General features: G+C 36.4%; 1 protein-coding gene across 1 annotated transcript; it reads left to right on the forward strand.

The window, feature by feature from the left end:
- Nucleotides 1-3,821: 3,821 nt before the first annotated feature.
- On the forward strand, nt 3,822-14,809 carry LOC120769636 (lipase 1). The gene is made up of 6 exons (XM_040096739.1): nt 3,822-4,052; nt 4,156-4,333; nt 4,495-4,706; nt 4,936-5,085; nt 13,207-13,344; nt 14,399-14,809. Exons 1-6 carry the CDS (start codon nt 3,822-3,824, stop codon nt 14,807-14,809), a joined length of 1,320 nt encoding a protein of 439 aa, XP_039952673.1.
- The last annotated feature ends 2,253 nt before the right edge of the window (nt 14,810-17,062 follow it).

Raw genomic sequence — 17,062 nt, forward strand, 5'->3', positions numbered from 1 at the left:
TGAACGAATTTGGTTATTGTAACTTAAGTGATTTGAGAGATATTTACGATGGGCCACGCCCTCTTTTTCAAAGCTTTTAGCCCACTGGTGCCCCTTGGTACTGCGATCCCCTGTGCCAAATTACAGTTCTATATCATTTTCGATTAATGGTGTTTTGTAGGTGTGGTAGTGATGCGATCTACGAGTGGTCCATTTACGAAATTCGCCTTACCTTTCTGCCAAGGAAGTTTAGTTTCATCAAGACTTCGCAATTTTTACTCAAGTTACAGTCATCCTGATTATTTATATACATATATGTATATAACCCTATATCTATCTCGATTAGGTTCAGGTGATACGTTGAATCGTTAGGTGTCAAAAGCAACACAAAAGTATAAAAACATAAATAACAAGTAAGGAAGGGCTAAGTTCGGGTGTCACCGAACATTTTGTACTCTCGCATGATAAAATGGTAATCGAGATTTCATTATACGTCATTTATATATTTTTCAAATACCGTATTTTTGTAAAGTTTTATTCCGCTATCATCATTGGTTCCCAATGTATATACTCGTATTATACAGAAAAGGCATGAGATGGAATTCAAAATAGCGTTATATTGGAAGAAGGCGCGGTTGTGAACCGATTTCACCCATATTTCGTACATGTCATCAGGGTGTTAAGGAAATATTATATACCGAATTTCATTGAAATCGGTCGAGTAGTTCCTGAGATATGATTTTTGGTCCATAAGTGGGCGAGGCCACGCCCATTTTCAATTTTTAAAAAAAGCCAGGGTGCAACTTCCTTCTGTCATTTCTTCCGTAAAATTTAGTGTTTCTGACGGTTTTTGTTAGTCGGTTAACGAACTTTTAGTGATTTTCAACATAACCTTTGTATAGGAGGTGGGCGTGGTTATTATCCGATTTCTTCCATTTTTGAAGTGTATATGGAAATGCCTGAAGAAAACGACTCTGTAGAGTTTGGTTGACATAGCTATTGTAGTTTCCGAGATATGTACAAAAAACTTAGTAGGGGCGGGACCACGCCCACTTTTCCATAAAATTACGTCCAAATATGCCCCTCCCTAATGCGATCTTTTGTGCCAAATTTCACTTTAATATCTTTATTTATGGCTTAGTTATGACACTTTACAGGTTTTCGGTTTCCGCCATTTTGTGGGTGTGGCAGTGGGCCGATTTTGCCCATCTTCGAACTTAACCTTCTTATGGAGCCAAGGAATACGTGTACCAAGTTTCATCATGATATCTCAATTTTTACTCAAGTTACAGCTTGCACGGACGGACGGACAGACGGACGGACAGACGGACGGACGGACAGACAGACATCCGGATTTCAACTCTACTCGTCACCCTGATCACTTTGGTATATATAACCCTATATCTGTTTCTTTTAGTTTTAGGACTTACAAACAACCGTTATGTGAACAAAACTATAATACTCTCTTTGGCAACTTTGTTGCGAGAGTATAACAAGTGCAGAAAGAACACTAACTAAGATTTGTGTTGGCCGCTTCATTACCATAAAAATAATATCAAGTACATACAATAAAATCAGCAACGCTAAATAGAAACAGATTTGCTCTACTGAATAAAGAGTTAAACAACGTTGCGAAGGATACCACCACCGTCAGTAATACCGAACTGCCTCCAAAATATTTACGGGGGCGCAACTATAATGCTAATGTATCTGAACTAAGTGACACGATGTAGGCACGCTGTGGCCCTTTAAAAAAAACATATGAAACGAAATTTCAAACACACACAGAGAAAAGTATTATGGAAGTTTATAATAGACAAATTTGATTTGCCTGAAAAAGCAAATCGTTGCGTAAAATAATAAATAAAACATCAGTTACTTTATTTGATCCCATATTACTCTAAAACCTTAAGGATCGGAATTCATAAAAAAGATATTAAGGATATGAGATTAAAACCAAGGTCTAGAACTGCATTCATGTTCAACGCTAAACCATTATTATAATAAGGTTTGTTAGCATAACGGAAATTATTATAAATGGTATAATATAATTTCACATATTTTCAGCATTAAACTAAAGTAGTAAGATCAAAAAGTTTTCATAGAAAAATCCGAAAAACTCTATTTCGATAGCAGTTCATGGGAACATCAGTGACGGCAATACCTAAAGAAACTTTTTCTATTTCTAAAAATTCTTTAAAGAGTTTCAAACCTTAAAAATAAATGTTGAGTAAGAATTAAACACGAATTATTCGAAGAAATCAAATACTTTCATTACTACAGTGCGCAAATTTTGGTTAGCCGCACATGCTTCTTGGTGGTTTAACATAATAGTTATTGTCAAAAGTGACTGAATTTAGATTTAGAATATACTTCTTTATTGGGAAAAAAAGAGAAAATATTTTTACATTTCAAATGTATTACAGAAACAATAAAGTTAAAATATTGAAAATGCAACTTAACTATACGAGAACTTTACTTAGCCGCATTAAAAAAACTATAAGTCTAAGGCCTAAGTCTATATCAATGTTGAAGACTGACTGTTCTATTCGTCTTAAAGTCTGCTAAATCAACGAAAATCATTATACATATGTATGTGGTATAGGGAAGCCAAAGCTCCCAATATTATACATTAGCGATGTATACCTTATTGATCTATACATTGACGGATATATACGAACGTTTAAAATTCATATATAAGGTTTAAAATTTCTATTATAAGGTATCAAAATTCTTTTTATATTCAAAATAAAGGTGGGCGGGCCACTCTCACTGCCAACCTTGATATTGGCTTCTATGCAACCCTTCTGTTTCGTCTTGATTATAAAACTTATTATTTTGACATAATTATTGAGTGAGTGAAAAAGCCATTTTTAGTAGTTTTCGACATAATCTTTATATGGGTAATGGGTGGGGTTAAAATTGGATTTCACCTATCACATGCGATATATGGCCCGAAAAGGTTTTGCTTGAGTGGATTTGTTTGATATGCATATGTATGTAACTCTAGCGAGTTGTGAAATATGTACTTTAAAGTTTTTATGGGCGATTGATTTAAATCATTTTTAAACCACAAATCCCCTTTATACGATTCATTATATCTAATTACAGTTGTGTATCTTAACTTTAGGCTTACCATAGTTATAGGACTAGAAAAACTTATTTCGTCATTATTAAAGACCAGAGACCAAAAGGGCAGTCCGTTGATTGGTTACTGTCCGGTTGTCCGAATCATTCGAAAATGCAAAATTCAGTCAGCAGACGTTTTACCCAGTATATATTACGATTTAAGTTTTAAAATATACGAGTAGTATATAGCTTGAAAATTAGGTTGTTTGTAATATTATAATTATAGCCATAAATATTAAGCAAATGAAGTTCCCTCTAAATGTCCAAAAAAAAAAGAAATAACTGAGTTAGATTAATTTCATTGACATATTTAATGTACTGTTTACTAAACAGAAAGTTTACCAGAACAGTAATTATGATTAGTAGATATATGCTGTTAGATGGTTCACTGAGTGCTGTGAGTTCAAATAGTGACTCTATCCGTTGGTTCGCGGATGGAAAAATAAATACATACGTTTTGTAGCATTTGCTGCTTGGTAGATTTTGTTACATCATCGTTCACAATTGTCATAATAAAAATTGCGTAATCAAATTTTCAACATTAATTGAGAAGAAAAACTAGATCCAATATTCAACAGCGCCAAGTATCGCATTACTTAATTATTTTTTGACCACGAGCACCTAAAGTACATTACTTGTTGCGGTTTTGAGCAAGAGAAATCAATCAAATCTTCAGTACACAATTTTTTAAGCAGTTTGTAAAGAAGATGCTAATGCGTGGTTATAATTTTAAAACAATGTTTTTCCAAACCTTACTTCTACTAATTTGCTACAAGGATAATGAAAGGAAACATATTTCCGTTGTTAGTTTCACATCGGCATGTGCGCCGCATTTCCAATTGTCTTTGGCTAACCCGTTATTGTGGTCACAGTTCGGCAGGAATGACATTGTCGATGGGGAAAGATACGATAAGGAAACTGAGCGTCGTTCACAATGGACAACGGTAGGTTGAGTGACTAGGTACAAATCTGCTCCGATTTTAGATTTTCAATTGATGCTATTTTTTTTAAACGCGTGCGTCATCACTTCTGCTTCTATACACAAAGGCTGATTGGCTGGTGAAGCACAAATACGCCGTAGAACTACATAACATCACCACGGCTGACGGCTATGAGCTTCTGTTGCATCGCATACCCAAACCAGGCAATCAGCCGGTTTTGTTGGTACATGGTTTGTTGACATCATCACTCGCTTGGGCACTACTCGGACCGGGAAAGAGTCTAGGTCAGCTAAATACTTTGTTTCGCACTGCAAAAGGTGGCGAATGTCACCCAAGTTGCACTATTTACATTTACACTCATACTCATATTTTAGTATAAGTATAAGTATACTCACATGCATATACACATTCGTTTAAGTTTCCACTTGTGTTCAAACAAAACTAGCCTTTCTGCTGGCCGACCGCAACTACGATGTTTGGCTTGCAAATTTTCGAGGCTCTCCATATGCACGCAGTTACTCGCAACTCGGTAGCAAAACCCTGGACTATTGGAGTTTCAGCTTCCATGAAATGGGTGCCTATGACCTTCCCGCCATAATGGATCACATAGAAAAAGCAACCTCTTTCCACAAGTTAATACTAATTGGACACTCACAGGTGTAGTAATTGCGTTTAGTTACAGTTCGGAATGTTGTTGTTGAGAATTTCTGCATATTTACTTACATGTGTTCTAAGCGTATTTTGATTTTTGCAGCACTTATATTCTTAGCTTTTTTATTCGTTGTCTGCGTAAGCGCTTGGTGAAGTGTAAACGTTGTGTTGTTAACACTTCTAATCTTCATTCGAATTGTGTCTTCTTGTTTTCTTTTCTATTGCATTCATTTAGGCGCTCAATGCATTTTTGGTTCTCTGTTCCGTTCACCCCGAATACAATGAGCGCATTTTGTTAATGCAAGCTTTAGCCCCAATTGTGCAGCTTCACGGTTTTGTGCGCTTCAAATCGGGTGATGTCCGTCGGGTGATGCGCTATGTTAAGGTGAGTACATACTCGCCTCCTATTGTTTTACGCAGTAGTAATCAGAATGATAATTAGGTATAATACTCAAACAAAAGTTATGAAACATCTCTTTGTAGAGAAATATTAATACACAATAACATACATACATATTTAAATTGCTAATCAGCATATTTGATACATATAAGCAAATATAAGTATAAAAGCCCACACTATTTTTTTTTATTATTTTTTTCTGACTTGAAGAACAAATCTTCGTATATCCGGTTTTTTGCATTTATACTTGTTTCTAGCATTGGCATGCACTTACATACATATATAAGGACTTTAATTCCTCTAGCTCAGTTTGAGTGCAACCAAAAATTATATACGACATCTCTTGCTATTTGCTAGATCTAAAGGGGTGCCAAAATATTTTACCTGTATAAAATTATATTACAACACAAGAAAAAACGGAAAAAAAGTTCGGTTCCATTGAAGCTTTAACAGCCTTCCCAAGAAGAACTTGATTCAGAATGTTTGTAAAGCAGCTACATGCTATAGTGGTCCGATATCGGCAGTTCCTACAAGTCAGCAGCTTCTTTAGAAGAAAGGGACGTGTTCCAAATTTCATATCGATACCTCAAAAACTGAGGGACTAGTTTGCGTGTATACAAACAGACAGACAGACACGGCTAAATCAACTCAGCTCGTCATGCTGATATTTTTTATAGGGTATACGACGTTTCCTTCTGGGTGTCCTTTTAATAATATTTGCAAATTAATTTAAAATTTATTATTCTGCTTACACCAGCATGATGCGCAATCAACTGATGGTGCCAACAAGCTTGAAACATCCACTACACCAGCATGTTGGTGCAATATTCATTTTTTTACATATTGTATATGAAAACAAGTAAGGAAGGGCTAAGTTCGGGTGTCACCGAACATTTTATACTCTCGCATGATAAAGTGATAATCGAGATTTCATTATACGTCATTTACATATTTTTCAAATACCGTATTTTTGCAAAGTTTTATTCCGCTATCATCATTGGTTCCTAATGTATGTACTCGTATTATACAGAAAAGGCATCAGATGGAATTCAAAATATTGTTATATTGGAAGAAGGCGTGGTTGTGAACCGATTTCACTCATATTTTGTACATGTCATCAGGGTGTTAAGAAAATATTATATACCGAATTTTATTGAAATCGGTGGAGTAGTTCCTGAGATATGATTTTTGGTCCATAAGTGGGCGAGGCCACGCCCATTTTCAATTTTTAAAAAACGCCTGGGTGCAACTTCCTTCTGCAATTTCTTCCGTAAAATTTTGTGTTTCTGACGTTTTTTGTTAGTCCGTTAACGCACTTTTAGTGATTTTCAACATAACCTTTGTATGGGAGGTGGGCGTGGTTATTATCCGATTTCTTCCATTTTTGAACTGTATATGGAAATGCCTGAAGAAAACGACTCTGTAGAGTTTGGTTGACATAGCTATAGTAGTTTCCGAGATATTTACAAAAACTTAGTAGGGGGCGGGGCCACGCCCACTTTTCCAAAAAAATTACGTCCAAATATGCCCTCCCTAATGCGATCCTTTGTGCCAAATTTCACTTTAATATCTTTATTTATGGCTTAGTTATGACACTTTATAGGTTTTCCGTTTCCGCCATTTTGTGGGCGTGGCAGTTGGCCGATTTTGCCCATCTTCGAACTTAACCTTCTTATGGAGCCAAGAAATACATGTACCAAGTTTCATCAAGATATCTCAATTTTTACTCAAGTTACAGCTTGCACGGACGGACGGACAGACGGACGGACGGACGGACAGACGGACGGACAGACGGACGGACAGACAGACATCCGGATTTCATCTCTACTCGTCACCCTGATCACTTTGGTATATATAACCCTATATCTGACTCTTTTAGTTTTAGGACTTACAAACAACCGTTATGTGAACAAAACTATAATACTCTCCTTAGCAACTTTGTTGCGAGAGTATAAAAAAGATCGTTATGGACGGAGACAAAATTTGTGCAGGAATTATTATGGCTATTGTCTTGAAAAGAAAACGAAAAACATTAAAGAAAAAAGCGTGTTTGGATTAAAGATTGGTTAATATTCCGTACTCTTAATTCTCCACAAGCACGGCATTGATTCATATAGATTAATAAATTCTCCCCAAAATAATTTTTACTTTGAATTCAGCATGCTTGTGCAATCAGAAAAATATCAAAATAGTTTCGGTTTTGCTCCAGCAGATGGTGCTGGACAAGCACATATGTGGCAACCTAATTTAAATATACGAGCCTTCTGGCAACATTTTTTGATGTAAGAAAATCGAACAGAACTATTTCAAGCCTTCTGATGAAATAAAGAAACAGAAAAGAAGCCAAATATTTCGTTAAGCGTTTTTCTTGGAAATTAAGATAATAAATAGGAAAAACACAGAAGTGTGGACTCGAGAACCACATAATTGGTAACCCCAACTTGTATACATCAACTACAATCAGCATATTCTTGCATCGCGATGCCACTACTGAATTCACTTACAAAGATGAAGGCACACCGAAATCGGACGCAACCTGGTCAGCACAGCAAACACAGGCAGAAGCGGGCACTAGAGAAGGGGGCCAACACAACGCGATAGAAGCAGTCGGTGTCATTAGACTACCCCAGTTTTTGCCATCGGACCCAGACCTGTGGTTCACGCAAATAGACGGCTTGTTGCACATAAATCGTATCACATCTGATGTCTCAAAATATTACACCGTAATTACGGCACTTGATGCAGAAACCCTTCGCCAAGTTTCAGATGTTGCAAGAAACCCACCGGACACGGGCAAGTATGACAAATTGAAGAAGGAACTAATTGCTCGTTACAGTGAGTCCAAGGAGAAGCAGCTGATGAAACTTCTAACAGGAATAGAACTTTTCAATAAGAAACCCAGTCAATTGTTGAGGGAAATGCGTGATCTGGCCGGCAATAACGTCTCTAAGGAAGCTCTGTCAACATTGTGGTTGCAGCGAATGCCCAACAACGTTCTTTGCATATTGTTGGCGTGCAAGTCTACAGACTTGGAAAATCTCGCCGAGGTAGCCGATCGAATCGTAGATAATTCACCCTCATACATAGTCGCATCTACAACCATTCCGCAAGACAACGAAGCCAGCTCTAAACATATCCAAGCAAAACACCTTTGAAGCACGACTATTGGCGTTGGAGACCTCCTTCAACTAAATTATTCAAAAACTAAGCGAAATATCAGTCAACATGGCTGCAACAATGAACCAACGCCGTAGTTCAAGCGCTGAACGCGGCAGCGAACAAAGCAGAAGTCGACTACGTGAAAACGCAAAAGTATGTTACTACCATATTCGATTTGGTGCAGCATCGAGGAAATGTCAAGCGCCATGCGAATTCAACAAACCTACTGAAAGCACGCAGGGAAACTAATCCCGCTGCCGTCTATCGATGCAACTGATGGCAGCGTAGAACAAGACATCAGCATCAAAGAACGAAGACTGCACATTTTTGATAGCAAAAACAATCCTAACTTTTTAATTGACTCCGGTTCTGTCATCTCGATTGTACCACTGAACATCTTTCATAAACACTCAACACTTACTCCTGATAGCCTTCAGCTTTTTGCAGCAAATGGCTCAACCATTCAAACTTTTGGTATCAAAAATCTGTCACTAAGTTTGGGCTTACGGAGGAGTTTCAAATGGAACTTTGTAACAGCGAACGTAAAATCACCTATCATAGGAGCAGATTTTCTGGTACACTTTGGCCTTCTGATAGACCTCAGAGCAAAGTGTCTGGTTGATTCACAAAGATCCCTTACCACAAAAGGAACAGTTCGGCAGGCTGAAATGCACAGCATATCAACAATAAGCCCCTCATCTAAATTTCAAGACCTCATTAAGCAGCATGTTGAGTTGACAACGCCTAATATTTACTCCTTCGACATCAATGGACGTCAATCACCAAATTGTAACAGATTGCCGACCTATTGCAGAGCCACTTCGCCGTTACTCCGGAGAAAAACTAAATGTCATCAAAAGCGAATTCAATGAATTGTTGCAACTAGGTATAATTCGTACATCAAGCAGTCCATGGGCAAGCCCAGTTCACTTAGTGAAAAAGAAAACTGGGGGATGGCGAGCCTGCGGTGACTATCGCTCCCTAAACGCCCACACGCAACCAGATAGCTATCCGATACCGCACCTCGATAGCATAGTCGACTGCTTACATGGTAAAGCAGTTTTTTCCAAAATTGATATAAAAAAAGCTTATTACAATATACGCATGTGTGAAAAAGATATAGCGAAAACAGCAGTGCGTACGCCAATTGGACTTTTTGAGTTTGTCGTTATGCCATTTGGGCTAAAAAATGCCACTCAAACGTTCCAAAGATACATAGACATCACATTCAGAAATATCGTCTTTGTTTTCTGTTACCTAGATGATATTCTCATATTTTCAGAAAATGAAAAAGAACATCACAAGCATGTCCAGTTGGTGCTGCAGAAACTTAAAGAGGCAAAACTATGTATCAACTTATCCAAGTGTGAGTTTTGCGTTAGCGAGCTAAACTTCCTAGGATACCACATCTCAGCGGAAGGTATACAGCCACCGAAAGAAAGAGTAGAAGCAATCTGTCAATATCCAAAGCCGAATACAATTGTTGAACTCCGCCGGTTTCTAGGAATGGTAAATTTCTACAGGAAACATATTCCTAACGCCGCACAAATTCAAGCACCTCTACACAACCTTTTCAAAGACTCAAAAAAAAATACAAACGAAAAATCGATTGGGATGCAGAGCTTGAAAAAGCATTCAGCGACTGCAGAGCCAGTTTGGCTACACAAACATTGTTAAATTTTCCGGTACCAAATGCGCCGTTTGCATTAACAACAGATGCGTCGGAGACTGCAGCTGGAGCACACCTGGAACAACAAGTGAATGGGGAATGGAAGCCAATCGCATTCTTCTCAACCAAGCTAAAAAATGCGCAAAAGAATTACTCTGCGTATGACCGTGAGCTTTTGGCAATATACTTAGCCATTAAACATTTTCGTCCAATACTTGATGGTCGCAAATTCGTCATTCGCACCGATCATAAGCCTTTAACGTATGCATTCCGTCAAAAAGCAGACAAAGCGTCACCACGGCAGGTAAGGCATTTAAATTATATTGCACAATTTTCAACGCAAATCGTTTTTCTGTCTGGTAAAAATAATGAGGTAACAGACGCACTCTCCAGAGTATGCCAAATTGATATGCCCATAGTAGTCACAATGGATGAAATAGAAGAAGAACAGCAGAGAGATTCAGAGTTACAACAAATTGTCATAAACAATAACACTAGTTTAAATTTACAGAAGCTAAAACTTCCATCTGGCAATACAATATACTGCGATACATCAAATGCAATGGTTCGGCCGTACGTTCCAGTTAAGCTTCGTAACAAAATATTTCAACACATTCACAATTTCTCACACCCCGGTACAAGATCAACTTTAAAACAAATTAGAAGCAAATACATTTGGATGTCAATGAATAAGGACGTAATAGAAATGGTTCGCTCTTGTATCAGTTGCCAACGATCAAAAATACAAAAGCACAATCATCTAGCGCCTAAGCCGTTCAAACAAAGTGATCAACGTTTCTACCATGTCCACCTTGCTATTATCATTCTTCCAGAGCATGAGGGATACAGATATTGTTTAACCATGATTGACAGATTCACACGTTGGCCCGAACTAGTTCCGTTAAAAGATATTTCGGCCAACACGATAACGACAAGCTTTTATTCAGCATGGATCTCACGTTTCGGTTCCCCGAAGACCATAACAACAGATCAGGGCTCCAAGTTTGAGTCCGCAATATTCCAAGCATTGACGAAAATGGTTGGCGCACACAAGATACGTACATCAGCTTACCATCCGGCGTCCAACGGCATGATTGAGAGATGGCATCGTACGCTAAAAGCTTCACTCATGTGCAATCGACAAACTCCATGGCCACTTCTCCTTCCAACAGTGATGTTAGGACTGCGCTGTTCCCATAAAGAAGACATTGGAGCATCCCCAGCAGAAATGCTGTATGGCACTAATCTTCGTTTACCCGGCGAATTTTTTGATAACGGGGATGGATCATATAATCCACAGGAGTTCATATCCAAGATTCGTGAGTACATACAGCAGCTAAAACCAAGTTCACCGGTACACCGCAATTCAACACGATTTTTCATCAATAAAAATCTACTCGATTGTAGTCATGTGTTCATCCGCTCGGATCATGTAAGAAAACCACTAGAGCCTCCTTACACGGGTCCGTTCGAAGTTGTGGAACGCATTTCAGACAGACTCTATGCAATTAAAATTAACAACGCAATACACAACATATCTGTGGAAAGATTAAAACCAGCATTCTTTCCCAGAAGTGACGAGTTATCAAAAACACCACTGCGAACCTATAAAAAAAGAAATGTAACATTTGCAGACAATTCTAAATCGTGATTTAATCACTGGGAAGGGAGTAGCTGTGGCAACCTAATTTAAATATACGAGCCTTCTGGCAACATTTTTTGATGTAAGAAAATCGAACAGAACTATTTCAAGCCTTCTGATGAAATAAAGAAACAGAAAAGAAGCCAAATATTTCGTTAAGCGTTTTTCTTGGAAATTAAGATAATAAATAGGAAAAACACAGAAGTGTGGACTCGAAAACCACACATACACGATCAATCAGCCATCTGGTGATTGCGCCAGCATGCTGGTGTAGTGTATTGGGCGCTTAAATAAAAGAGCTATCGAGAATTACGAGATAAGAAGTTCTATCCAAAAGTGAGCTGTGGCACCACGACTACTCAATTTTTAACTGATTCTCATTCATTGTAAAATCTTATACTCTAAAGAGTTATTAAGCGTTTAATGTCTTTGGACATAACCGTGTTATGAGTGGGCGTAGTTTTTACCCGATTTCACAAATATGTAAATAATTAAAAATTTCATTATTTCAATATTGAACGTATTAGAAGCGTTTTTCATGGTTTTGTGATTTTTTGCATGCTGCCGGCACTATTGGGACATTTCGCATTGACTTCAATAAATTCAGATTTTTTTGTCATCACCGCCAAGAAAACCAGAAGGAAAAAGTCCTAAAAAGAAAAGAAAAGCTTATGGTCCCATTAAAATACTCAGTTTGTCAAATTCGATCATAAACCTCATATTATCAATAAAAATATCCAAAATCAGACTTACACACCTCCCACCTAATACCATTTTTGTAACAATCCGATATTTAAATCTATGATTAAACAAGTAAGGAAAGGCTAACTTCGCACATTCTTTACTCATGTAACATGCAAGAATCAAAACTCGCGAAATTCCTTTAGGCTGTGGCAAAACTTTGTAATAAACAAGTAATGAAGTTCGAGTGTCCAAACATTTTATACTCTGCATGGGTTACAACCACCTTTCGGTGTTAGGAGTATTGGAAACTTTAGCGAAAGGGTTCAACTTCATTGTTGGACGAAATCGCAAAAGGATTGCAATCTAAGCCAAAACTATATTAAATCATCCCGAACCGATTCCAAATATTAATTAAATGTTCTTTGGGTCTCACTAAGGTACCTAACAATCATCTCCATATATGGAATAAAGTTTTCACCCGTTGTTATCAATTTTAGGCAAAAGATATAATTCACATCTTGGCTGATATATGCGAATAAAGTCACCAGAAAATTCGAAAATCTTTATATTAGGTATGTTAAAGTTTATAAGATTCAAAAAATTTTTAACACACAGACAGGATGCTTTCCACATTTCTAAATTACATATCTTGTTTTATTTTGTTTTCTGCTTTTGATTAATAGAATTGTAGTTTTTTAAAGTAAATTTAACCATTTTTTTGCTTATACAAAAAAAAAAAAAAATAAAAAAAACTTTCAGATATTAGAATTCCTTAAAAACAAAGTGGTTCTATATGTAATATGTTAAATATATGTATATACATATATGTATATACTAAAACAAGCAATATATTTAAAATAACCCACTTTGTAAATAATTTGTTCCTTACCTTATATTGAGTCAATATGTTTACATAACTTAAATAACTAAATCTTATGTTTTGATACGAAAGGCAAATTTGAAACAAGGGTCTTACGAGTTGCTACCTCGTGGCTATCTGAGTAAAAAATGTCTTAAAATCGGTTCTGACGAACACAAAGAGTGCCGAACAATTATGAAGACTTTTGCAGGCAGTTGGCGTTACTCTAAAGTAAGTTAAAACAAGTAAGGAAGGGCTAAGTTCGGGTGCAACCGAACATTTTATACTCTTGCAACTTGCAAAAATCAAAATCGGGAAATACTTTAAGGTGTAAAACCAATCATATAGAGTAAAGTCAACCGGATGTTCGAAAATCCTGATATTAGTTATAAGGGCCAGGCCAAGTTTTTGGTCCAATTTAACTATTTTTGGCAAGCAAAACACTGTTATGTGTAAAACACGCTCTCTTATTTTCATTGGGATAACTCACATATATCCGGAAGTTCGAAAATCTTTATTTTAAGTATATGGGAGCAATACTTCAGGCTCCAATTCAACCCGTTTTTGACATACAGACATACAATTATAAAAAAAGGATTATCCCTTAATGTCAATTATATATATCACACATTGACTGATATTTTCGATCAAAAGTCAACTGTAGGTACCGGGGGCTTGAACAGGTTTTATTGTATTTAAATAATTTTTGATCATAAGCTGGCACACACTAAAGACAATATTAGTGCAAAGTTTTATCCCGTAATATCAATTGCTTCCTGATTTGGAAACTGAACGAATGAAGTGAAATTTAAAGTTGTGCTATATCAAATTTTTTCCCAAAGGTGCCCTGGCTACTGCGATCATCTGTGCCAAATATGAATTTTATATCTTGATTTAGTGCTTAGTTATGGTTTTTTATATGTTTTCGTTATTTGTAGGCGTGGCAGTGGTCCGATTACGCCCATCTACGAACTCGAACTTTTTTTGTACAAAAAAACCTGCATACCAAGTTTCATCAAAATATCTCAATTTTTTCTCAAATAGCAGCTTGCCCGGACGGACTGATAGACAGTCAGCTGGTTTTTAACTTTTCTAGTCATCCTGATCATTTATATAATGTATATTATATATAATCATAAATCTACCTCAATTAGTTTTAAGTGATACGTACAACCGTTAGGTGAACAAAGGAAGAATAATCTGAAGCAAGTGGTTGCAAGAGTATAAAAATAAATATCTGAATAAAGATTATTAGATACTAATATCAAAACCGTTAATTCCGCAGTCAATAGAACCACTGCTTTATGGCCAACTTTTGCAAGGTGCTTCACTAAAGGAAATCAAACATCTACAACAAATATGGAATTCCGGCGATTTCGTTGCCTTCGACTACGGTGTGGAGGGTAATCGCAAGTATTATAATTCTGTGGAACCATACAATTATAATCTCAGTCTTATAACCGCACCGCTTCTGCTCTATTTCGGAGAAAGCGACGCCATAGCTACGCCCGCGGGAGTGCATAGCATCTACTCACGTGTATTAAATGCGGTGGCCGGTGTCTACCGTATAAACGCCGTCAAATTTAATCATTTCGACTTTCTATGTGCAAGCGATGTAAAAACATTGGTCAACGATAGAGTCATCGCTATAATGGAACAATACTTAGACGGTAAATTGTCATACGTAATTGAATGAAACATAAAAAAACAATTATGCATGGCTATTATACTCATGTAATTGCGAAAAGAGAGTTGCTAATAATTATTAATATAATAATAAAATTGTTTTAACGCTCACAACGAAACACAAATGCGGCATTATACTTTTATTTGTTTTCTTTGGAATTACATTTGTTCCAAATTTATTTCAATACAAAACTGTTGATTTATTCAAATTGCGTAATTACTTAAACCAACAGCCATAAAAAGCATAGTCATTCATGCATTTGAAAATCAACAACCAAGTTAACCAGCTTTAAGTCTACTTTCTTTCTTTTCCGCTTTGTTAATGACTTTCCGATTTTTGTCGTACAAGCGGGCTAAAGCTTTAAGCAACTATTCCAAATGTACATACTTATAGTATGTACATGTATTTCAATGGCGTTTGTTCAGCAATTCATAATATTTACCTAAACGATCATTCACCATTTTAGTACAGCTTTTTTATGTCTTGTCTATTTGCCAGAGCCGAGACGAGTTCATAAATTAATTGCTTGCTAGTAACACTGCTAGATCTAGATGATCAACAGTGAAAGAATTCTCGACAAACTTTTGTATAATTTTTGCACTTCTTATAGCATACGATTATACTACTAAAAAGTAAAATTTCTGAAAATATACATTCTGTTAAGAAAGACAATTTTCAATCATCATCCAAATTTATTTTATCGCCTTCAAAGTAATATCAAGTTGAGGCGATACACATGTGCCAACGTTTCTCCCAATCTTCAAAACATTTTGTTATAGGCACTTTCCGGGAAGGTCTTCAACTCTCGCGTCGAATTTGTTTTGATGTCTTCAATTGAGTCGAAGCGTGATCCCTGAAGTGGACATTTCAGTTTGAAGAAAGGTAAAAGTCACATGGAGCTAAATCAGGGAGATTCGGTACTTGTTCAATGATATTTGTTGAGTGTTTGGACAAAAATTAACACAAATACGTTAAAATTTTTTGTAAAATTCGACAAACACTACGGAGGTCGACTGACATAAACAGCTGCTGTAAACGCACTGGTTGACAGATCGTGCAAATTTTTTGGCATCATAATTAAGGACAGTTATACCCACCCAGAAAAAAAATGTACCTGTCTTCCATATAAGCGGGAGATGAGAGGGGGAAATGAAGAATTCCCGATACTTTCTTGACAGAATGTATTCTCAAATAATTTTGCGTTTTTCTTGTAAAATGATTTCCTAGTTCGCGTATATACATACGTATGTATATACAGCAGACAAACGGAATCGACTCAGCTCGTAACGCTGATCATTTCTTTCGTTTACATATACATAAGTTTTTTTAAACTGTTACAAACTGGCAAACTAATTAGAAATAAGTTATTAGTTATTATTCTATCGATACTATGAATGACATTAATATTAAATTTATTTGTTTTGCTCATATATTAAATTGAATATTTGAAAGCAATAATAAAATTATTATTGGTGAAGCAATCACCATTATTTTTAAAACTTAAATATATTTTATATATTTTCATTTGGCCGGGAATTTTTAAAATGTAAACTTTCTTGATATAAGTGGTGAAACATACTTAACACTTAACTGAAGCTCATGTACTTCTCCTTTGGACCACAATAAGGAGAAATTTATAAAATTGGCACTGAAAGATTAAAACAAAAATTGGTCACACAGTTTCAACAAAGTTTCACCAAGCCAAAATCTGTTTATATCGATAAAAATAAGCTGTAATATAAAAAAAAACTGTATTATCACACTTTAATGATGCCTTCTTGAAGTCAAATTAACTGCTTGCAAATTTAAAAAAGTGAAGCGCAAACAATTGTATATTCATTTAAAAGTGCATGCCAACACCCAAGGTGTGCGCTGCTACTGCGCCCTTTACGATCGCAACGCCGGACAACATAAAACAACAAATGATAGCAGTTGGCCGATATTTTTGGCAGCACACCAAAAGCACCACTTGACGCCGTGTCGATAGTTGTCATATCGCTTAGCTTTTACATACTTTTTCTTGATTACTCTTTCAATGGTTTTACGAGTGTTGGTTTTTTCCACTTTGTTTCATATTTGCTTTAATTTCATTTTCATTTTTTTCCAAATATTAACGCTCTGATCGACTTTCTTGGTTGCGGTGAAACGCATTCAAAATATTTAACGCGACGCGAATACACGTCCGGCGGGCACTACTAGATGACAACGATGACAATAAAATTATATTCGCTGAGAATTGTTAAACAGAACGCTTCAGTCCTC

This window comes from Bactrocera tryoni, chromosome 2 (genome assembly GCF_016617805.1).
Source record: "Bactrocera tryoni isolate S06 chromosome 2, CSIRO_BtryS06_freeze2, whole genome shotgun sequence".
Taxonomy (NCBI): domain Eukaryota; kingdom Metazoa; phylum Arthropoda; class Insecta; order Diptera; family Tephritidae; genus Bactrocera; species Bactrocera tryoni.